Source organism: Dermacentor albipictus, chromosome 7, assembly GCF_038994185.2.
Source record: "Dermacentor albipictus isolate Rhodes 1998 colony chromosome 7, USDA_Dalb.pri_finalv2, whole genome shotgun sequence".
In the NCBI taxonomy this organism is placed as follows: Eukaryota; Metazoa; Arthropoda; class Arachnida; order Ixodida; family Ixodidae; genus Dermacentor; species Dermacentor albipictus.
In genome coordinates, this window is record NC_091827.1 from 13,471,278 (window position 1) to 13,495,089 (window position 23,812).

Consider the following 23,812-nt stretch of genomic DNA (forward strand, 5'->3'; position numbering starts at 1 on the left):
ACACATCTGGTATTATTATGTTTAAAGTATGATGTGTATATTGCATGGTAGGCATTGCAGATCTGAACCTATTGGCCTCCAAATGAGCAAAATGGCAGGTTTCTGCGACCAGAGACCACAGCGTGCAGGTTGAACTTGCAATCAAAATATACGCAGTATGTCACACACTGGAAGCACTAACATGCACAAATAATCAGCGATTTTTAGGGGTGTGCGAATACTGGAATATTAGATATTGAATTGAATAGTGAATGTCCAAATAATTCAATTCGTTAATTGAATGTCTAGTATGTGATTTCTGAAATGTTCAATTTTTCAAATAATCGGCACTCTCAGTGAATGACTCGGCTGTGGTCGGTTCCTTTACATGCAGAGCGTTCCCACGGTGCACAATATCTATCGGTGCTAGGTTCTGCCAGTACCACCAGACTGATCGAAATCGTTAATGGTACACTGAACAGAGGGAACAACAAACGCATTGCATGTGGAAAACACGGAAAGTCGTGTGAAGATTGGACCACTTAGCCAGCGGAAGGCACACTGATTGTATCACACATGCGAGTTCAGTGTTCATGCATGCATGTTCACACAGTTCGCAGCTTTCTACCCACATGCAAGCACGCAGACGAAGTTGGCACGCAGGCTCGCGGTTGTTGCCAGCTGGTCGACTGCAGATGGAAAAGCTGCTTCAACAGACGTCAATCTCACCCGTACTCATGATCTCACGACCGATCACTGATGAGCCAACCGTATGAACATTAGTGACAAGCTTTCCACGATAGTTTACGGCCCGTTATTCCATTGGCAAGCAACGAATTTTAGTCACAGCCCTACCATTGGCCACACGTCATCGGGTGTTGGCGACTAAAGTTGCGGTTTCATACCAAACGACGCAGATCTATTCACAGCAGTCGCACGGCCCTCAAAAAGCCGACAAACCGTTTCGCCAACGAAAGCGAGTGCACAGGATGCCCGTTGTTCACAGCTACCATCTTTGTGAAATACAGTATGGCATAGTTTTTCACTGTCTTACTTGGAAGGAAATCTGTCACCACCATCTATGGGAGTTTTCTAATGAGCTTGGGCCTCCTGATTTGAAAATTCTTACCCTTGGTGCCGACAGTGGTAGACTCCTGCGGCGCCGATGACCATGCGGAGCAGTGCCGAGCGATGTGAAGCACATTCTCCCGCTTTTATCTCTCGCACAGGTTGGCCTTATGACGAGCTGATGATAACCCACAAAAACCACCTGCCATAAAAATGGAAACATCCTCCCGTTTTCAACCAATTCTTTCTAAGTAATAGAAGATTGCCATTAAGCACAGCGTGGCCCACTATTAAACTGCAAACTCCACTGGTATTTAGGACAGCTTCGCTGTTTCTTCAGCTTCAGAGAGGCAAAAGCACTTTATTCTATTTGACAGACACTCTATCAATAAAATTATTTTACAGGCATTCATATACAAACTGAGTGGTTATCAGTGCTCGCATACTAACTTTTGGTGTTCCTTTTAATAACAGAACATACTGTACATCTCGATTCACAGGAACCGAGGGTACTGATAGCTAGCTTGATTCTTCTTCAGTAAAGTGATTAGCTTCATGAGCATGTGCAGCACCGTGTTTTTTGCACAAAATTTGGAAGCATAAAGGTTTGTTAAATATATGGGAACGAAATAATAATAAAAAAAAATTTGTGTGCTTCTGTTTAGATTCATGTTAAAGGAACCCCAGGTGGTGAGAACTGAACAGGGTGCTTCATAATCATATCGCCAAACATAAAACACCAGAATTTGTTTGATTAAAAAAATATTAAGGAAAGCTAGCTGCATTCTTCGGCTTTCTTCTAGGGGTGTAAACGAAAGAAATTGTTCTCGCGTCTGATGTCTGAGTAAAATATGTTACGCTTATCTCATATTTCATGCCTAATGTAATGCTGTTCCCAACTGTACATCCCCTAAACTAAGCTGCTTGTCTGTTACAAACGGCTGCTTTCAGTTATCCGGTGAACTATCATAAGGACAATAATGAATCAATTAAAGGAGTGGCATGCCTCACATACACATAGACATTTGTAGGTCTGCTGTGTTCGTTGAAGATAAGTGTGGTGCCACATCAGGCACCCAGTTTTAATAGGTTGGAGACATGGTGAGACTGTTAAAAAAATGTTTTCCTTGCCTGAATCAAGTTAGCGAATCTACAGGCTGCCCCAGAATGGGGCGTTTATGTTGAACGACAGCTAGGAACTTGTTCAGCAGAATCAATTAGCACTCGTGTGTTAATTCTCTCAGGAACTGGTCTGCCTCTGCGCAACAGCACAACTCTCCAGCACCACAATCATGCGGAATAAGAGTCCTCACTTGCATCGAACCCTCACCTTCGGGACTTCAAAACTGATGTTATGCGTTATGTTTGAACAGAAACTGTTTGATAATTTTTAATAGTGAACCTTGAAGTCTTCGTTTTGCCTGCAGGCTGTTAGAAGGATATCGCTGGACAAGTCACAGAGATTACATTGGTAAAGACTTCCCGGTCTCTCCGATTCAGTCTGAGTACATACCTTTTCTATACCTTTTCCCTAACACTGTTGTTCATATTAACGTCCAGTAACTGCCTTGATTCCTTTTCTCAGAAAGCCGATTGGTTCACCTGGGGCTGGTGCAGCTTTTAAAAGAAATACGCTTATTATGGTTGGGAGTTTTCACTTTTTCAATCAGTGCGTTTAGAATGTTTGATCATTTTTCTCTTGCATATATGTTGTGGATATATATGTCTATGTACCTTTAGATTTACGTAGAAATGCATTGGTCATCTGCATCTATTCGTGGCATGCACTTAATAAACCTGGTTGATTTCACTATAACATTTTTTTTTTTAATCATTGTCCCTGATAAATATTCCACCAACAACAAGCGGGTGTAAAATGACCCGATATCAATAAAATTTTCTTATGTAGCTTCATGTTGCAGATAGGCAAAAATTACATGTTACTTTTTTCATTTCATTTTATTGTCCTCAAGGGCACACGCATTAGAGAGGGGAGTAGTACATAACATAGAGAAAAATTAACAAACACAATTAAGACTAATGAAACAAAAGGCAATACAGAAAGCCAACTACAAAAGAAAAATAAAGGGCCAAATACATGTCTAAGTAAAAGCAAATGCCAAAGAGAATAAACGATAAGCAACAATGCTACAAGTTAGCTCAAACAACAATCACAAGTGGAGCAACATATATACAAAACACAACGCAATGAAAACCTGACAACTGTCTGCAAACATTTTAAAAAAGAATAATAAAATGCCGGAGATCATCAAGATTTCACATGAGAAATAAATGAAATGAGTCGTGATCTGGTATTGATGCTACGTCGGGCAGAAGGTGATTCCACTCACTCTATGTACGAGGTAGAAAAGAATGAAAAAGAACATTGGTTTTGGAACTGATTATGTTGACTTTGTAATGATGGTCGATGCGGGACAAACAATATGATGGTCGCAAAATAAGAGCATGCTTCAATTTGTCGTGATGACAAATTATGTGAAAAAGGCTAAGGCGAGATACTTTCCTACGAAGCTCAAGAGACTGCAATGATAGGGTTAGTTTCATTGAAGTAATGCTGCTAGTACGGTTGTAATTGGAAAGAATGAAATGCACCAAATTATGCTGGACCATCCAGAGTGAGGATGTTAAGTTGGTGAAACCGGGGCCCCAAATTGCAGAGGCATATTCGAATTTTGAACGTACTAATGTCTTGTACATAATCAATTTAGCAGGAACAGGCGCTTTAGAAATATTTCGGCGCAGGTAACCAAGCGTGCGATAACCGTTCTTAATTATTTAATTCATATGATGCTTCCAGCTGTTGATCATTAGTTATAAAAGTTAGAAAATAATGCTAAATATAGCAGTTCACCTGGCTAAACCGGCCGCGAAGAGTCGCAGGTGCACCAAAGCAAGTGAAACCATAAAAGAATTTACTGCACAGACTTTCTGCAAGAAAAACTAAGCGCCCGCCAGTGTCCGCGGTACGAACGTGCGCACGCTAGCAGACGACGCACTTGACGACAGCAAAATTGAAGACGTGATGTTGTATAACGCATGCCTCAAACGTGTATACGCAGCAAAGATGTGTCAGTATAAATTTGCAGTTAAAAAAAAGCACCATTGTGAGAGCGTACCTGCGCAATCGGTCTCGGCGCCTGCAGCGAAATTACGCTGAATGTGCCGCGAAACGCGTCTCCGCCTTCATGCAGTTCGCTCGCAGCGCCCTCGCACAATTTTTCCACACGCGGCGCCTCGGCCGGGGAGCGCCGTTCGGCCCACTCAAGTATTTAGTTTTAGAATATGGGCCCCAAAGAGCTTTGCGGGCATGGAGGAAGGAAACTCATGAGAGGCCCTCACGTCACTTTTTCTGAGGCTAAAGTGAAGCCGGAAGTTGGCGTTGCTCCGCCTATCGGCCAGCTCTCCTCTCTTGTTTACATTTCTCGCGAAACCACGCTGCGCTGCGCGCAACCGTGGTGCTCGGACGCGCGCGCTCCGCAGCAGTACTAAACGATCGTTAGCACGTTAGCACGATTCCGCCAAAAAGGGCAATATTTCCCACGGATCAACACACCTACGGAGCAACACGTGTGAGCGCACAGAACCAAAACAAAGCCGCCATTGTGGCCCGAAAGGCGTGGCCGCCACTCCAAAGAAATAAAAAATCAGCAAAAAAGATAACCTACTACGTCATTTCCTCCACACTTTTCTCCAAGCGCGGAGGGATAGGGCCTCTCCTCAGTTTCCTTCCTCCATGTTTGCGGGTGTTAGCGTTGGGGCACGCAGGAGTAAAGGCTTTGGGTTTGAAGATGGCGTCTTGCGCTGACAGAGCCACTACGGCTTCAAAGAAAAGCTACTAGAAATAAATAAAATATACCATTTCATGATAAGAATAGTAATTTTGACTTTCGTGTATTCGGGTTTAATTACAATTTAGAGGTTATTCTGTAAACAGCAAATCATTAGTTGTGCCTAGTTTTGAGTAACCAACTTCACGCGCTTTCACCAAACCGTGCTACGAGCCATAATATCCACAATTGAAATCGGAATCAGCGGCGTCTAATGAATCAGTCTTCATAACACACGCTAGTTGAGAGAAAGCGATAACCGCAGTCACTTCTAGCTTGCGAACTTCACGCGTTACCATGAATCGAACCGAGTTTGGTGATAGGTTAGAGCCGTCGCTTCGATGCGTGCCGCCATGTTTGTTTACGCAAATCTTTTGGGGCAACTTTCAGAAGTAACTTTTGGGACTCCCGCTAAATTAGTGAAATAGCGTGCCCGACGCAAAACACAGGGCGCTATTCTCGACACGCATGGCGGCTGCACGACCGCCATTATCCGCCATGTTGACTCTCTTATTGGCTGTGGAGAGCTCACGTGCCATGAAGCGCAAGTTTTGCAAAATGCAATTTGGCGTTTTCATCAAGATGACGAAACGTGACGTGGAGCTGCAAATTTCATTGACAAATACATTTTTTTGGTACTTGGCAGCTATATTGCGGCGTTAGCGCTTCAGAAAGTAAGCGGTAGCGTACAGAAGCCAGTGCAATGCGAATATGTGGAGGCGATCCAGGATAGCCGCCATGCCGGCTTGCTGGTTGGCTGAAGGAATATGCTGTGGAGAGCGTCACAGGAAAGGCTGTTTCGTAAACGTCAATTTGACGTTGCGCAGGGCCGCCATTGCAGAGGTTTTCCGCCATAATTTGTGGCGCGACGATCCGCGCGAATCGTGCTAATGAGCAGCCATATGCAATGGCGGCCGAGAGGAATCCATATCGCCACACTTTCCCCTTCGTTTGGCACCATGAAAATATTTTGTTCATAACGCCTGCTCATAGTATTTGCATCGCTCTCGTGTGGTGTTGCCATTTGTGTTTTGGGCCATCATTTTTTAGAATACGTTTATACGAAGTAATATTGGTTGAACATAGCAAACTTTCTGCAACGTTATCTACTTTTCACTGCTGCGTTTGTATTGTAATCAAGATTAATGCCTTTACGCACAATTAAAAGTTATGACAACGTACCTTTAATTTATAAAAAAGAATGTACGTAAGGCGGTGCGTTCGAGTTTCCTCCCGCGATGCGAGTAACCAGCGAAGTGAACAAGAGATGGCAGCGCCGGCGCTTGCGTCGCGCAAGCGGGTATCTCTGGCGTGCGCAAGGCTATCGCTGATGTTCATCCTTTCTCCGAGTCCGGCTGAGTCGCATACGTTTCACGAGATAGCGATAACGTGGTCGCGTACGTTGTCTCAAGGGAGAAAACAAGCGCATTGGCGCCTACTGACGATGACTCATTCTATTTCCCGGGGACACGCCTCCTAGCTAATGAAGCAGGCGACGGCTTTTACGCAGCAGACGACGGAAGCGAAACGCGTTTTCGACGGAATAATCATGTGCTTTGAGCTAGCTGCTTTATTTTTACTGCGGAGGAAAACTGTTTTGCTTTACCGAGAACCTTATGTTCATTGTCTTCATTACAGTCCCTTAGGCAAAACGTCAAGTTGGTGTCACGTTAGTACAGTGCCTAGAATACTATTCTAGGCCCTGTAACGTTACGAAAACAAAATGAGGCCATCAGCGCAATTTTGTTCGCGCCGCGTCTACGTCACGCATCGAAGAAAATGGCGGAATGTCTGTATGGTCCAGAATAGCGCCCCCAAACACAGCTTCCGGTTCGTGCATGCGCAGTGGTTTCGACACTATTTCGACGCCCCTATTCAAAACTCTACATTGTCTAGTACACTCAAAACAGGCCCTTTGTTCAAGCAGCGAGCCGACCTCGGCTGGAAGCTGAGGCCGATCCGTCGCGGGAAAGATACCGCGGCGGAGTGCGCTGTTTTCGCTGCCAGCAACGAGGGCACATAGCAAGGGGCTGCACCGCGCCCTAGCCTCCTGTGAGACCGGTGTAAATGAATGCTCGCGCCTTTGGGCTAACTCTAATTGCTGTCGCTCTTGGACGACTCCGCTAACTTTTGCTGCGCGTTAACTATACAGGACGGCGTCGGCCGTGCACGCAGGAGCCTCGAAGGAAGGAACTTCACTTGTTGGGATACGTTTCGAGACTGGTTTATTTAGAAGTGTGCGATGAGGGGCTAGTTGGTATGACATTATGAGAACAAAGAAAAACTGCGCAAAAAAGAACAAGACATGAGATGAGACATATGAGATTCCGCTGAGTTGTGGCAACGTGTACGTTGGACAAACAGGCCGCTGCAATAATATTACATTATTAGAACATGCCAATTCCCTAGATGATTCTAGAGGACAGCATCTTCCTAAGCATTGCAAGACCTGCAGGCATGACGGCAAAGTTTGTACCCCACTTTTTGGCAGGACTAAGATTGTCGGACGCGCAAGGGATAAGAAAGAGCGTGAAGTAATCGAAGCTTTAGAAATCGCGAGATTAGGGCCTGATAAATGTGTTAGCGAGGCTTCCATACATTTGTACCGCAAGGAGTTGGCGTTTCTAGGCTCGACTACATGATAGCGGCATTGGTCGTTGTGGTTTGTGCGCATGCGTTCCGTTGTTGGTGGAAAAGAGGCGTTGGAGCATTAAACCAGTTGTTACTCTGCGCCTGTGTCGTGTGGTTCTTTCTCTGGCTTGTTCTTTTTTGCGCACTTTTTCTTTGTTCTCATACTGGTTTATTTACAAAGGATAGATCGAAGAAAGGAGAAGGGAAAGGGAGAAGTTACACAAAGTCCACGTTCTGTTTTGGCCGCACCGAGGCCTTCGTCCTTGTCGGGGGCGCCCGCGCCTCGCACCAACGTTACTAGATTGATACGTTGATACTAGAAGTATCTAGTAGCGGTGCCTCGCACTGAGTAGGCGGTTCGCCGAAAAGGCGGGGGAACGGATCAGGTTGTTTGTAGATGCGCCGGCCGGCACGTGCTGCAGTGGGGCGCCTCTCGTCCGTTCGCCGGCTCCCTCTTTCTCTTGTGTCGTCGGTCCCCCAACTACGGGTGCAACAATGTTTGCTGCTCGTTTGCGACTTTCAACAAACGAGAAAGGGGAGCGCGGGTCGCACGTGAAGGCAGGAGTGACACGGAATAGAAATTCGATGTCTACCTTGATGGGACGAACTTCGTAGCGCAGACGGACACAATGCGCTCAGTTGGCTGATGCGGCCCCGTCAGCCTGCGGGTCGGGCCAGCTGGAGCGCTGGGCTCTCCTAATACAGCATTGACTTTTCAGTGCAGTATCCAGAGGGAAGCGCCAGCGTGGTAGCTGACGCGCTATCTCGTGCCCCATTGTCCACCCAGTGCTTTCCTCCAGATGCGCCAGCAAGTGTGGGGGGCGAAACGAGCGGAGAGAAAGGCGAGTCTGAAAGCGGGCAAAGCGGCCGAGCTTCTCGAAAGGGAACCCTTGACGCCGATGGCTGCAGTCCCGAGGGGGGACGAGACCAGACTCCCCTTTGGGAGAACTGGAATCGCATTCAGCAGGCAAGAGCTACTGAACGCGGATTGAGCGACGGTCTGGGTACGGAGCGCCGAGACGCTGCTGGTAGTGCGGCCGCACGGGGGCCCGAACAAGCGTGTGTTGATGGGTCCCCCACGGACTCATATTTGCTGGATCACGATGGGCTCCTGCTTAAATACGTAGCCACCGATGACGAGGCTGTGGACAAGTTTTTAAGGTGGTCATTACCTACAGTCTCAGAAGCTCACTGTTGCCATCCTCTCATGACGAACCCTTGGCCGGTCATTTGAGTGGTTCCAAAGTTTTTGCGAAACTAAGCCAAACTGGCCTGGCATAAAACGCGACCTTTCTGTGCGTGCCACGTCTGAAACGGTGAAATCGGGGGGTGGCAAGCCGCCCGAGCTGATGACACCAATTGACAGTCAGCGTCCGTGGCAAGTGGCCACCTGCGATCTTATGGGGCCCTTCCCCGGGAGTAAGGAGGGGTTCACACATACATTTAATGGTAGTCGTTGTTCATTTTTTAAATTGGGTGGAACTGTTCCCGCTTCGGAAAGTGGCAACGCGAGCGGTGCTGGAGAGGGTACGGGAAGTTTTCATGTCGGTTCGGCTTTCCGTAAAGACTGATTACGGACAACGCGTCCTATATCACCGCTCGGATGTTTGGTGCTACGTGCCGTTCCCTGGGAACTAATCACTGCACCACTTCGCCCTACCATCCTCAGACCAATTAGACGGAGAGACTCAATCGAACTCTAAAACCAATGTTGGCGGCCTTTGCCGAAAGTCAAAAGGATTGGGCAGATCACTCGAGTGAGCTCGCGTTCACAGTCGCCGAACCGGCGAGAGAGAGAAGTGGTTCTTGAAGGGATAAGGAAAGGTTGACGCTGTTTTCTGCAGCCCTTGCGGGAGCGCGGCTCAGCGTCAACAGGGGTGGGGGAGAGGGGGGGGGGGAGGATAGTGGGAGCAAAGGAGATAGGAGAGTAGAGGGTTAAAGTGTCGCCGGCTGAGCAGTCCGGCAGGAAGGGCCCAGTGGGTCCGGTAAACGCCGATATTCGCTCGACTGGTTTCTCTCCCGCCTTCCCCAATTTTGGAAGGGAGCTGGCAAATCCGGTTACCAGTGCCATTCAGTGCCAGCTCGGGGATGAGGAGGCGTCGGCAGACTGTTCTGCTTCAGCCGCTTCAGCACTTCGAAACAGGCTTTTTCGGGCTCTCTGTAGAGCAAGACACAGCTTGAGTTCGGCGGGATCCCAGCGGCTGTGTACGAGCGGGAGCATCGTCATCTTGCATTTAAGGTAGGTGATCTAGCCGGGAAGCGCAACCATGTTCGTAGCGACGCGAGCAAGGGGTTCTCAGCCTCGCTCGCTCCTAAGTGGCTTGGTCCGTACCGTGTAAAGAAAGTTTGATCGCCGCTCGCGTACTTGCTGAAGGATCCCCCCCTTCGGGCAAATTCGGCCGTGTCCATATCGCCGGCCTGAAGGCCTTTGCGTCACAGTCCGACGAGCTCGTGCCGGTGCCCCGTGGCATCACCCGCAAGCAACAGGGCACACCCGGGGCGTCGGACCGCATTCGGACCACGCACCGGTAGAAACTTAGGAAGCGGTCACCTGTGCGATTTCGCGCCTCAGGGCGGTCTCTTTCCGCCACTAAAGGATCTCAGTATTATTGCTCAGCTTCGGGGGACTAGCTTTATTTACGGCCAGCGCACAAAAACAAGCTGGCCCCAGCCCAGCTTGCCGCTAGTGATGTTGACAGTGTGTTTCAGCAGTGTGCACTTCTATTTTTTCAGTACGCACGCTGAGTGCAATTATTGTTCTCTTATTTGAAGTGTGCTTAATTTTCTCGTACACCGTTTTTATAGCTAAACAGTTTTTTTTATTATTTGTGCGTACACTGAACATTTTTTCTCCGTTCTTTCCCGGTTTTCTTTCTCTTTTTTTTGCGCGGTAGTGAAGCGCGCGTGAAGTGGGGGGCGGGGGTGGGGTGCGGTACAATGGTCCCTTTGAGTCGTTGGCGCGCGGGGAGACGGAGGCTTCGCACCTGCTATGGCACGGCGCGTTGTGGGCGACGGGCGGCATGGCGGACGGTGAGGGATGTTGCGCGGTAATGGAGAATACCACGAGGAGTGTGCGTGCGTGCGTGGGACTTGTTGCTCATTGAAGCAACCAGAAAAAAGCCGCGCCAACCTCATCGGGTCGCTGCAGAGACACTGATGGCGGACACCCCGGTGTCACTGACCCTCTGACCGAGAGCTCTGCTCTCTGCTGTCGCCGTATAAACGCCTTGCAGCCACGGTCGTGGCTGCCCATTCATGCTGACTAGGGCGGCGTGGCCAGCTGACCTGGCAGTGTCCTGCCCCATCCGGATGTAGAGTTCGGGACCGCCACCACCACCATGATTGCTGCACTCGTCGGTCTCGCGGTGAGCCCGTTCTTGTGTTAGGTGGCCTGCGATCAAGCCTACGCTCGCAACTCTCGCGACTTCGCGGCCACCGCGCTAGCCACAGAACTTTACGCGCCGCCTTCAATGGACGATGATGATGATATGGTGATGATGATGATGACCGTAGTGGCCGCAGTTCGAAGAGAAAAAGAGTTAAGGATCCATAGGGAAAGAGAGAAGAAAGGACGTTGGAGGGATGGATGGATGTTTTGAGCGGCCCCTTTGGAGTGGGGTGGTGGGTTGTGCCACCAAGCTCTTGCTATTATACTGCCTAATGTCCTACCTAGGTTTAAGAAAAGAAAAAAAACATGAAAAAAACACAATGAATTTTCATAACCAAATTTTTTTATCTCCTATTCTGAACTTTGTTTTCGTATGTCTCCGTTTCCTGTCATTTCACTACTTCCACCTATCTTACAATTGCCTCTTGATAATCTCTATTGCAGAATGTTTACCTTCCCATGTTCTCGCTGAACTTCGCTGGGCTTCAAGGAGTCCACTGGTGCCTAAATCGACTGCTGGGTAGACGTCTTCACATTCTAATCAAACATGCTCCATAGTTTCCCTAGCTTTACCACAGTGAGCACATGCTTCTTCTTCCTTGTTATATCTCGCTCTATAGGTGCGTGTTCTAAGCCATCCTGATCTCGCTTCAAAAAGTAATGAGCTTCCCTTTGAGTTCTCATAAATTGTTTCTTTCCTGATTTCGTTTTTTCCTCTCAAGTAGTTACTCATGGCAGGTTTCTTTTTCATTGCCGCTACCCAGGAGATTATTTCAGCCTCTCTTATTTCAGACTTTCCGCTTGACGTTCTTTGTTGCTGTGTTGCTCACCCTACAGGCCACATACTTGCTCTTAAGCTTCCCAGTTCTTTTCCTCCAGTGTGAATCAATGTTTTTTCCAGTACAAATGCCTCAATACTCTCCCAGTCCATTTACTTTATTCCATATTCCTCAGTCGTTCTTCATAATCAATTTTATTGTGCGCTTCCCTCACTTCAAAACTTATCCAGCCCATGTCACCCTGCACAGCTTCATTTGTTGTCTTCCTGTGAGCGACCAATGCGAGACAACCCACTGACCTTTGGTTGCCATCGAGTCCCGATTGTATCCTTGATTGCAAGCAAATAACCGCATTTCCATAAGTTAGTCCTGGAACCATTACACATTTCCACATATCCCGAAGCACCCGTACCTATTGTATCCCCATAGCGCTCTGTGCTTCATTATGGCTGCATTTCTGTTCCCCTTTACTGTCATTGTTTTTTCCTGTGTTTCCATATATCTATTGCCTTCGTTTATCCATATACCAAGGTTACCTGAGGTATTCTGTTACCTGAGGTATTTCCTGGCCCTGTATCGCCACTGTCTGTACCCCTGTCAGAGTCAAAGACGCCACACAGGCACCCAACGCAGATTCAAAAGCTCGTTGAGCCTTTGCCTGTGCTTAGCTAAGTTAGTACACCTTTGCAAATTGGATTTGCCGCCTTGTGTCTGCCAGGCCTAGTGACCTTTGTCCATTGTTAGGCGACTTTTGCCCTTTGTTAGCACGAGCAGTCGCCACATTGCTAGAGAACAGGGCCAGTACTTCACTTGAGCAGCGAACTCATGGACCCTCACCTGTTGCAGCACTTTGTGGGGATGACACCATGAAGCGCCACATACCAGCTGTCATTAGAGCAGTAGCGTTGTTTGAAAATGTGGCCAAAGCCCTCCTCGAATAGTGCACGTGGGTACATTCGTCTGCCAAGGCTCCCTTTGGAATTCAAGGCAGTAGAACACCCTTTTCCAGGAGTTTCGTGCTCCCATTGTCCAAAACGACAACCGTGAACCAACAAACAACATTCGATGGACCAAGCGTGTCTCGCCTTGCTGTTGCCGCAGGTCTGTCCAAGGGGGATGCATTGTTAGCTTCACGAAACTATTTCTCGCACTGGTGCAGGAGAGGCTAGAAGGTCGCTACCCCCTCTGGCCAATCGTAACAGAATTTACTGGAGTAGCAGTTGGAGGATATATATGCCAATTCTTTTATGACACATGCAGGTTCGCTTCCGCTACTACTTGGAACGACAAGCAAAGTTGGCAGCAGCCGAGGTGGAGGTCGACGACGAGGAAGAGCAGTACCTGTCGGCCGAGCCTGACTGCAGCTCGTCCTATGAGGACAGCAGCACCAACATGATGTCGCTGCAGTCTCTCATTGAACCGGACATTGTCAGCGGTACCCATAGTGGGTGCAAGGCACAACCAATGCCCGCCAGCATTCTGCTCGTGGATGACAAGGAGGTGCTGCAGGTAAGGGCCTACCGTTATCTCTCCTTTCCTATTACTCTGACGGCCAGGGCGACCAGCTGTACTGAGTTGCAAGTTCAAGGTCTCGCAACTTTCGTCACATTTGTATTCACCACCAATAACACCAGCGTTTTGAAACACATCTTAGTGAGTCATGTTTAAATATTTCAGTACATTTTAATGCAACAGCGTTAAAGGGATACTCAAGGCAAATACTAAGTCGGCGTGGACTTCTAAACACCATCCCAGAAACCTCGCAACTCTTCTTTCATGCCAGGAAAAGACGTAATTTACAAGAAATTTGCATCTGAAGGGTCCGAATGCCTTTTGAAATTCAAATCTGCCACCATACAAAGAGGGTGGCGATGACATGTAGTGATTTGGGCTTGTTGGTATGACAGTGTGAGGCTTATAGCGTGTGAAAAGACAAGGACGAAAGGAAGACGTGACACACACAGGCGTTATGTGTGTCACGTCTTCCTTTCGTCCTTGTCTTTTCATGCACTATAAGCCTCATGAGGAGTGGTGATATTGCATACGCGATCACCACCTTTTGCTGCCTGCTGTCAGTGAGTAAAACAGCGCCCAACAGACGGCTCTACCGTGTCAAGACAGAGTGGTGGATTTGCCGCTGCAGCTGCTTTTTGGTCAACTTGCGTGGACCGGGCATCCCGCGACATCAAATGGAAGTTGAGTTCTCTGCTAATTGCAGTTTGTGCAAGTTTTGCAAGCCAGCAAAACCAGCGCAGCACTGTGCGATCAGGAAAGTGCTAAAGCGCGACAGCATGGGCGGCGCAGAGTTGAGTGCAAACGAAACCTATCAACCGCCCACGTCATTCTCAACGGCACTTTCAGCACAATGTGTTGGCGAGCTAGTTGGTGTGACTCCATAATTACGTTGTTCAGTGCAAAGCAAGTAATTTCAATGAGTTCTTTTTTCCAAAACTGAAATAGAACTGGACAAGTAACACTTTATTTCATCTTATAATACAACACATGGATGTTTTTTGCAACGAGTAGTTGAGCAGTAGTGACAGAATTTAACTGAGTGCCAGGGGAGTCTCTAGTCATGTCCTACATTTACCTCAGTTTCTGGATTATTAAGGCTCAATTTGCGATATTGACACCTTAGAGATTCTCGAGCACCAATCGATCTCGTCAGCTTGACAGTACAGTAAAAGCTCGTTAATTCGAACCGCAAGGGGAATCCGCTTCAGTTCGAATTAATGAAAGTTCGAACTAACGAAAGTGAAGGAGGGCAACAGTACACTGCGATTTGGAAGCAGTTGGGCATGTCAGAAATTTAGCGTGTCAAAAAGTGATGGCGTGTGCCGCGGGCACACGCCCTCTTCAAGTCGAAGCTCTGGATCCGACTGTGCCACACCACCGATGTCCACCGGAACGAACCTTAGCCGAGGCTTAACACCATCCCAATGAATCACGACGGCCGATACCTCCTAAGCTGAAAACAGAGGTGCACAACCGATGAAGACTGCCGAGACAAAGACGCTGAACATGTGAAGGTGGCGAAGGCCCTGATTCGTTGGTTCGTGATTGCAAGCGCAGCTGCGACGTACTTGATTCGCTGTGTTTTGGAGCTTGCCCTGCCATCTCCGCACAACATTAGCAGCTGTACAAGATTTGCAAAGCCTCCGAGATTCGCAACGGGCAAGAAGTCTCCGAGGTTACGTAGAACGGAGAGGCGGCAGCCGCCGCTGCCTTCTGGCTGACCCCGCGTCGGTCCGATTTTTGTCCGATTTTGCCTTCTCTCGCCGTTCTCTCCGTTTCGGAGGCAATATAGCCTTGTGTGTAGGCAGTAGGCGCGTTTATCTGGCCGTGTCCCAGGCGAGCGTAGTTCGAATTATCCGTGAGGGAACCTTCTCGCGTTCGAATTAACGGACTTTTTTATACATAGACTTCTATGGAGCTTGGCCGGACCAAATCGTACAGTTCGAATTATCCATAAATTCGAATTATTGAAGTTCGAATTAACGAGCTTTCACTGTATTTGCCTTTAGTGGCCCTTTAAGGGCCCCGTGCCGCAGAAAATCTGATGTCCAGTGTCTGACATCACTTCCAGGGTGTCTACCAACCGGGAAAACCGGGAAAACCGGGAATTCTCAGGGAATTTGAACAGTCTGGAAAAACTCAGGGAAAACTCAGGGAATTTGCGCTTCCATCAGGGAAAATTAGCTGTAGCTTATTGAAAGGGAACGAAAGTCGTGTTAATGCTGGCTCCAGTAACAGAGGAATCGCAACGAATCGTCATTGACGCCGTGTCATCGGCACGATGTATTGCCAGAGTAGTTAACGACCGATTTTCTAGACGCGTGATTTTTCGGACATGCCCGATCATTTGCATGGTTTTGCGGCACCACCACGTACTCCATATAGTCAATGTATACTGCCCTGACTGCAGGTCTGAAATGGCATTAATCAAAGCTGCCACCGCCGCTATTTTGATTATCTCGCCGCCTCGAACCGGCACTCTCGCAGGCAGATCCGCTGGCAGCCGTAACCACCACCGCGGCAACGTTAGGCCTAGCTGCTTCTATGTTCGCTATTAAGCTTCTTGCCGTGCGGTGCCGTGTTTTTCATTGAAAGAATTCGCCGCTATCACCAATGGCACCGACTCCGCCTTTGTAATCCTCGCGATTGGCTTTGAAACTCGCAGAGCACAGCGCGTTGCGTAATGCCAGTCTCCGAAAGTTAGGTTCGCCTCAGTACATTAGTGTTAGGTGGTGAAGCATAACAAGCGTGGGAAGGGGGCAATTGTCACGGGACATAGTATGTATTCCTTAATTACACATGCATGCACCCCGTCTCCTGTCACAGTACAAGCCCTGATATGCCTAATAAGCGTACTGGCAGGCCTTCAGAGCTTTTTCAGACTTGCCTGCGGTAATTTTAGCCCTTAAAGGCAGTTAAAGACATGCATTAATTTTTTTCAGACTGCCCGCCTTTTTTTTTCGTTTTTTTTTAGCGGCCCCTCGGAAATCCGAAAAATCAAATGTTGACTGTACAACTGACCAAAAGGATGCTTCGGATGATCCATGTGGTGAAAGCGTGGTAGAAGGAGGATGAGAACAGAAAGGACCGACGCACTGAGGAATTAACGGGAAAGGAATTGCCGGCGCCTTTTTGAAGGAGCTTAAGCTAAAATAACTAAGTGTTGGCTGACGCTGAGACACAGGTGACCCTCATCCAAACCAAAATAAATTGTTTAAGCAGTGAAACCCAACACTGAGATGTTGTGTACGGGCTGAGAGTATGTCAGGACAGTTGAGGTTGACTTTCCAGCTGCTGAGAGAGAACCTTAATAATTAGTTGTGACAAAGTTCAGGACCTCATACAGATGAGCTTTCTATCAGTTGATGGAAATAGCTGATATTAAAAAAATATTTACTTATGTATGCATCTCCTTTTCATTCGTATTTTAAAATGTTCGACTCAATTTGGAATGGGCTTTACCATTTCTTTCTCTGTGCATTTTACACCTTCCTTCTGTTTTCTTTTTAAATAAAATAGATATTACTCCTTACTATTCAAACTGGATTAAGTCTTTTTTTTGTTTCAGTATGCTTACTAGAGAGTGACAGCATCGGGCAACATGGTGTCGGCCTGTCTTGACATAAAACAAAGATCTGACTCATTCAGGGAATTTCGCAAAGGTGCTCAGGGAAAACCTGGAAAACTCAGGGAATTTGGAAATGTCAACTTGGTAGACACCCTGACTTCGGCAAAAAGAATTTCAAACCAAATTCCGAACCTATGAAAGGAGCAGACAGACACAGTCTTTCCATATTACGATCGTAACTTCACCCAGATAGATTCAGTTGTTTGTGGCTGCATTTTTAATTTATTAGAATAAACCTCCCATTTAACTAATGCAGTGAAACCTCGTTAAACCGTATTTGGCCGAAGGTCAGTAAAAGTACATACTAAACGATAGTACTGCTTAGCTGAAATAGCATGAGGTCGCCCACTTACCTGTCAAAAACGCAACTTGGAGAGAGTGCGATTGAAACATGCAGTATTTACCGTATTTACTCGCATATAACCCGCACCAAAAATTGAAAAAATGTGTTTAAAAAGTGGGGGTGCGGGTAATACGCGAATATTCCGGAGAAGGGGGGCTCGGCGGGTCGGCTTCACGGCAACGCGCGGCCTGCCGTGCAGAGTCCGCATCCCCATCGACATCAACGTGTGTTGCAGTGCATATTAATATTGCACCAACCTTTTGACCACCGAAGGCCAGTATGGACTGAAAGAAGACCACGTGGAAGCGGAGACCATGGAGCATATCGTTTTGCGGTGCAGAACACTTCGTCCGGACATTGCCGAAGACGCGGCGATAGATATAGAGGGTGCCCTGGGATTTGCAGGGGAGGACGGACGTGTGGATGAGAGAAGGGTAGTGGTGACAAAGAGTAGGTTGGAAGATTGGTGCAAAAGGGGCTAGGGACGAGTGAGTCTATAAAAGAGGGACAAATTACAGTTCACAATACGAACAAAATTACGGGGGGAAAAAAAGGGGGGAATCCTAGGCTAGGGGGCGCAAGCCACCACCGTTACAAAGGGCTAAGCCACTATGATCCATCCATCCAGCCAACAAGAGGCCAACGCAGGTCACAGCCAGATCCACATCCATAGTCTGTTTAGTCCCACGCCAGCCACGCGTTTCGCATGCTTTGCATACGCTTTGTTCAGACGTTGATGGGCCTTGAGTAAGGTGCCGTTTCTTGTACGCCCAGTTTGCACAGTTCGCCAGCCTTGTCTAGGCATCATGAGTGTGTCTCGGCGGCAATCATTCACGGCGAAGGAGAAACTCAGGATCGTCGCCGCTGCTGAACAAATCGGCAACAGAGCTGCTGCGAGAAAGAACGATGTCGACGAATCTTGCATTCGCGACTGGCGGAAGAAAAAAGACTCTCTCGAAGCTGCGAACAAGGACAGGCGAGCGTTTCGCGGCCCGAAGACTGGCGCGTACCCTCACCTCGAGACGCAGCTTGCAAAATTCATCGAGGAGCAGAGGAGTCGTGGCCACGCTGTGTCTACAGAGATGGCGCAGATGCAAGCCCTGAAGCTGGCCCGGGAAATGCACATTCCACGCGAGTTTCATGCGAGCCGCGGATGGCTGCAGCGCTTTATGGCCAGGCATGGATTTTCGATGCGGCGGCGAACTACCATGTGCCAGCGGCTTCCCGACGCTTACGAGGAGAAGCTGCTCAACTTTCAACGTTACGTCATCGGACTGAGGAAAGAGCGCAACTACTTGCTATCTCAGCTGGGAAATGCTGACCAAACGCCAGTATATTTCGAGATGCCTATGGACACGACCCTGGAAAAAAAGGGCGCAAAATCTGTTAGTGTGCTGACTGGCGGCAACACCAAGCTGCGCTGCACAGTGATGTTGTGTGCTTTGGCCGACGGCACCAAACTGCGCCCGTATGTAATATTCAAGCGCAAGACTCTACCGAGTACACCACTTCCCCCAGGAATTGTTGTGCGAGTGGAAGATAACTCGTGGATGAACAGTGACCTCGTCATTGACTGGATTCAAGCAATCTGGGAAAAAAGACCAGCTGCCTTGTTGGCACGCCGTTCGATGCTGGTGCTGGATTCGTTCCGAGGCCACTGCACTGACGCGGTGAAAGCTCGCCTCGCTGACAACGGCACAGACCTTGTCGTAATACCTGGCGGCATGACTTCCATGCTCCAACCACTCGACGTGTGCATCAATAAGCCTTTCAAGGCTCACGTGAAGCGGCTATATGCCCAGTGGATGGCCGATGGCCTTTACACCCTTACGCCGACGGGACGCGTGCGAAGGCCAGATATTGCACTGCTGTGCCAGTGGATCGTAGATGCATGGGGGATGATCCCGGCCGACATGGTACGCAAGAGTTTCAAGAAGTGTGCCATAAGCAACAGCCTAGATGGTACCGAAGATGATTACGTCTTTGAGAGCGGCGATGAAGCCTCAGACGGCAGCAGTGAGAGTGGCGACGATTGACAATTGAACGACAGCACTGACAACGTTGCGGCAGTCGTTTTCAAATATATTTATTTTGAAAACTAAAATGGTGACTGTTTGCTCAGTTGTAACTTCCTAGTCCTCATTTTTTCAGGTAAGTGTGCGGGTTATACGCGAGGATATTTTTTTTTATTTCATGGGGTTCAAAGTTAGGGGTGCGGGTTATATGCAAGGGCGGGTTATACGCGAGTAAATACGGTATTCACTTTGCGCAACAAAAGTGTTATTTTCATTTGATGCCACGGCAGCCTAGCAGTGACGACAGCTGCCTCAAACTTACTGAAGCTGCGAGCCAGCTTTTCAGCCTGCCCCCTCTTCTCGGCAAACACTCACATGGCAGATTCCTCGTTGGCATTGCGTATTCTGCGTGCATGTGTGCAGTAGCACTACAGAAGTCGCAGGAAGCATTTTTCATTGAGGGGTGCTGTTCTCATCGCGACGATTGCATTTATGAGGCTAACGTAACATGCAGCTTCTACCACTTTCAGGCCTGACTCGCCCATGCTGTCACTTTTCGCGTGTCGTTTTCATCACTGTCGCTAGTCGACACTTCGGCAACGACAGCGAAAAGCCAAACCTCGTAGCCAACATCTCTTCGCGGTCACAGCAGCGCTGCCAAGCAACTTCTTCACATTTCAAATGCCACGCACCGTAGTCAACAGCAGATCCCTGTCGCATGCCAGCGCCGACTTCTTCGTGTCACATTCGATAGCACAAACAATGTGTAATTTTTCTTCTATGCGGAGCACCCGGCGTCATTTTTATTGGAGCTTTGGCATGACGCGAGCCCTTGGTTACACGACGGCACAACGCTCTCTGGCACGGTGCCGAAATGATGTTGATGTTGCTTCATGCGCAAACGTGCAGGGTGCTTGGAGGCTGTTGCTCCAATCTCTGAGGCCTGTTGTTCTGCCGGACCACCCGATGGAGATGACGCACCGTCGTGTTTGCGCGAAGAAAAGTGGGAACACTACGTGTTAACCAATACATACGCAATAAGCTGGTGTGGTTTATGCGGATACAGAACACATCGTCTTCAATGGCCGCTGATTTGGGCATTCGACATTGCTACTTTTACAAACAAAACTACTGTTTAAGCGGGTACAGTTTAACAAGGTTTTACTGTACAAACACACCACCCCTTGTCAATCTCCGTCCCTCTGATAAGCCGCATATATTTACGGGAAAGATTTCATTGCCACTAATTTCACTGTTCACCCACGACTTGGTTCCAAGAACGACAGTGGGATTAGTCGCATGAAGAAGGTTAGCGAAATCAACCTTATTTGCAATGCTTCTACAATTAACAAGCAATACTTTGAGCTTGGTGCCGGTTCTTCACTATCACCCTGATTGTATTACTCAACCAAGTGTCTCATCATAGGTGTACTTCATGTTATTGAGAAACAAAGAATCATAACAAAGGCTTACTTTGTCACCCTCCTTGCGGTGCATTTTTGCGCAATCCCATAACATCTTTCTTTTCTTTTGCACAGTCTCCAAAAAAATCCTCCGAGATGCTAATACATGTACCCTTAAACTTCTTTGCCATAACTAGAAACAGAACTGCCCTTTCAATGCTAATTTGCGCTATTCTTAAATGAGACCGGCACAGTTCTGACACTGTGCTTTCAGATTTGACTGCCCTCTCGTGCTCATTATCATCTTCAACACCATAGTACGTCTGCTCCTGTTTTCGATGTGGTCAACTTTAGCCATCAGAGTGTCAATTCCGGCCCGATTCTGCTCCACTGTTATCCAGCTGTTTGAAACTGCTGTCCTTAGCTCGTCAATTCTATTTATCTTTGCTTCAAGGTTACCCAAGAGGCTTCTTAAATCAGCCATAGCAACCTGTTGTTCAGCCTGGAAGTTTTCTATGGATGACAGTTCTTCTTTGATTTCTTTTTGGCCACTTAAAAGTTCCTTTAGAAGGTCAGTATCGGGGCCAGGATTCAGCTCAACATCACCACACACAAGCAATAGCAAAAAATAAAAAGCAATACGATGAAAAAGCACAAAGTGACAGCGCCTACGATAAACACGCATTCTAATATTTATGTGAGAACGTACAGATGCGAAAGCAATGGGGATGGAACCAGCAATGCAACAATGTCATAAACGCTATAGGGTTTGCGAAGACTAACCTGCATGAAACACAGCAAAGTCGTTAATGGCACTGCCATCACAAAGCCAGTTCCACGCCCCAGTGAGCGACTGATGTTCCAAGACTTTTGTAGCTCGAGGTGATGTACGTAGATCGCCCAAGGTTGTTTAGGAAACCACACCTTCCGAATTCGGCGGCCTGAAATTTTCCGCTTCTAGCTTGATCATCAAATCCGTTACGCCGGAACGGTCTGGTGGTGAATCTGTGCAGTCACCGTCGAGCTCGATGCTGTGACAAAGTTGTTGAGTATCGCTTCATGCAAACACCTGCACGAAACGCAGCAAAGTCGTGAATGGCACCCCCATCGCAGAGCGGTTCCAGTTGACTTAAATTTTTATTTTTTCCGCAGGTGTCATCAGCAGCAGATCTTGCTGCCCAGCTGGGCTGCGGCCCTGAGACACTCGTGAAGGTGGTCTCCATCTTCGGCAACACGGGCGAAGGCAAATCGCACACCCTGAACCACTCCTTCTACAATGGGCAGCGGGTGTTTCAAACGTCACCACAACAGGAGTCGTGCACCATTGGCGTCTGGGCAGCACACTGTCCAGAGCACGGCCTTCTTACCATCGACACCGAGGGCTTGCTGGGGGTGGCTGAGAACCAGAACCAGCGCACCAGACTTCTCCTCAAGGTGAACTTGCTACAGAATGGTGATGCTGTAGAATACTCGGCTCCCATTAATTTGACTTATCGCTTAATTTGGTTGCGTTGGAAAGCCCCAACAAGAAACCATGCATTGCTGTTGAAAGAAGGCTCGTTCAGTCTGATAACAAAAAAAAAAAAACCTGCCGGTTCAGTTCATTTGATCCCCCACTGGCATTTCCTCATGTGCGCAGCAGTTACTAAAAGCTTGAAAATGCAAGAGATTCAGCAGATGGCACTACTGCATCCCTGGGCATGAAGCAGTCTTATTAAAATTTATTTTTGTCATTTAGTGGCCGACGCTCCTCTCACTCCTAAGCGATCCATTGCCACTTATTTCACGTCATGTCACACAGAGGCAGCTTTTAAACATGTTGGCACTTTTCATTTCATGCTGGTTGAGTCTCCTTTAAAGAGCAAGAAATGAGATGACGTTAGACAACTTCAAGCAAGAAAAAAAAAGATTTGTTTTGCCATGAAGCCACACTGTTTTGTCCATCTTGTGGCTTGTCCAGTTTTGGCTAAAACTCTAATATATACTTTATCATCAGTGTTTGGCACCAACTACAGAGGTGCACTGTCATCGCCAATGTTTCATGCATTGGCATCAAATTCACAAAGTTCCTTTTCAACAATTCTTTATTTTCATGTTTATCAATAAATTTTAGTACATTGGGGTCTTTCATGTAGTGCCTGCTTTGTGGTCGGCCAAATTTGTGGTACTTAGGCAGCGATTTCTCTGTCCAGGTGCTAGCTGTGTCGGACATAGTGATCTACCGCACCCGGGCAGAGCGCCTCACCACGGACCTGTTCACTTTTCTTGGGGATGCTTCTCAAGCCTACGTTGGCCACTTCACGCGCGAACTCAAGACACTCAAGGATCGCTGCAACCTCTCTGGACCCATCTCGGCACTGGGGCCTGCTGTCATTGTCTTCCACGAGACAATGCATACCAGGCCTTTGGTTGGCAGTGGTGCGTGCAATCCAGAATTTCAGAATTGTTGGTTGACCAAGCAACATTTTGCTAGAACGCTTTCTGGGCCAAAAGCTACTAAAACGGCTTGATAGCATAAGCTGAAACAGCATGACTGAAACTAAGATTGAACTGCAAAAACTAGGGGTGTGTGAATATCGAAGATCACCGAATTGAATAAAATAGCGAACCTTCATATGATTAGATTAATTAGCTAATGACATTACAATCATAATCATTATTGCTCTTTAGTGCCTTATCCATCCGTGTCACTGTTATGAACCATGACCAAACGTACTCGGCCGGTGGCTCCGTATGGCATGGCTGCAAGGCCGTATCTTGAAAGTGACCTGTGATGGCGACAGAGAGCGCCGACTGCAGAGAGCACATGTGCTCTGTGTTCACGCCACTGGGTTCGCATTGAAGAGAGATGCACGGGCCCCAATCTTGAAAGCGATATGCAATTGTAGCTCAGTTCGGTGAGTGCTGATAGCTTCGTGTGCTCTCTCGAAAGCGATCATCTTGCGGAACAGACAGTATTTCTCGTTGGGTAAGTATAGAAATGCATATGCATCTAAAAAAGAAAATTGTTTTAAAAATAATATTGTTATGGAGCAGTGGCACACAGTCATAGACTATGAACAAAGACGACGTTTTTTCGAGGAGAGTGTGCAGCTGGTTCAGCCGAACCTCCTGTGCATGTAGTGTTGCTGCAATTTGTATATACTTGTAAATACACCTACGCTTCACTAATTCTGCCCTGTGGCATTTTGGTGGAGGTGCGGGGTAGAATTAGT

The 23,812-nt window shown here is 47.8% G+C and overlaps 1 protein-coding gene across 3 annotated transcripts in view; it reads left to right on the forward strand.

Moving 5' to 3' along the window:
• Positions 1-23,812, forward strand: part of LOC139047705 (zinc finger FYVE domain-containing protein 1-like) — a 64,582-nt gene that overhangs the window by 16,564 nt on the left and 24,206 nt on the right. For all 3 annotated transcript variants that reach the window (XM_070521655.1, XM_070521656.1, XM_070521657.1), the window contains exons 4-6: positions 12,954-13,202; positions 21,750-22,031; positions 22,790-23,015. In XM_070521655.1, coding sequence (XP_070377756.1) covers positions 12,954-13,202; positions 21,750-22,031; positions 22,790-23,015 — 757 coding nt within the window. The remainder of the gene's footprint in view (positions 1-12,953; positions 13,203-21,749; positions 22,032-22,789; positions 23,016-23,812) is intronic.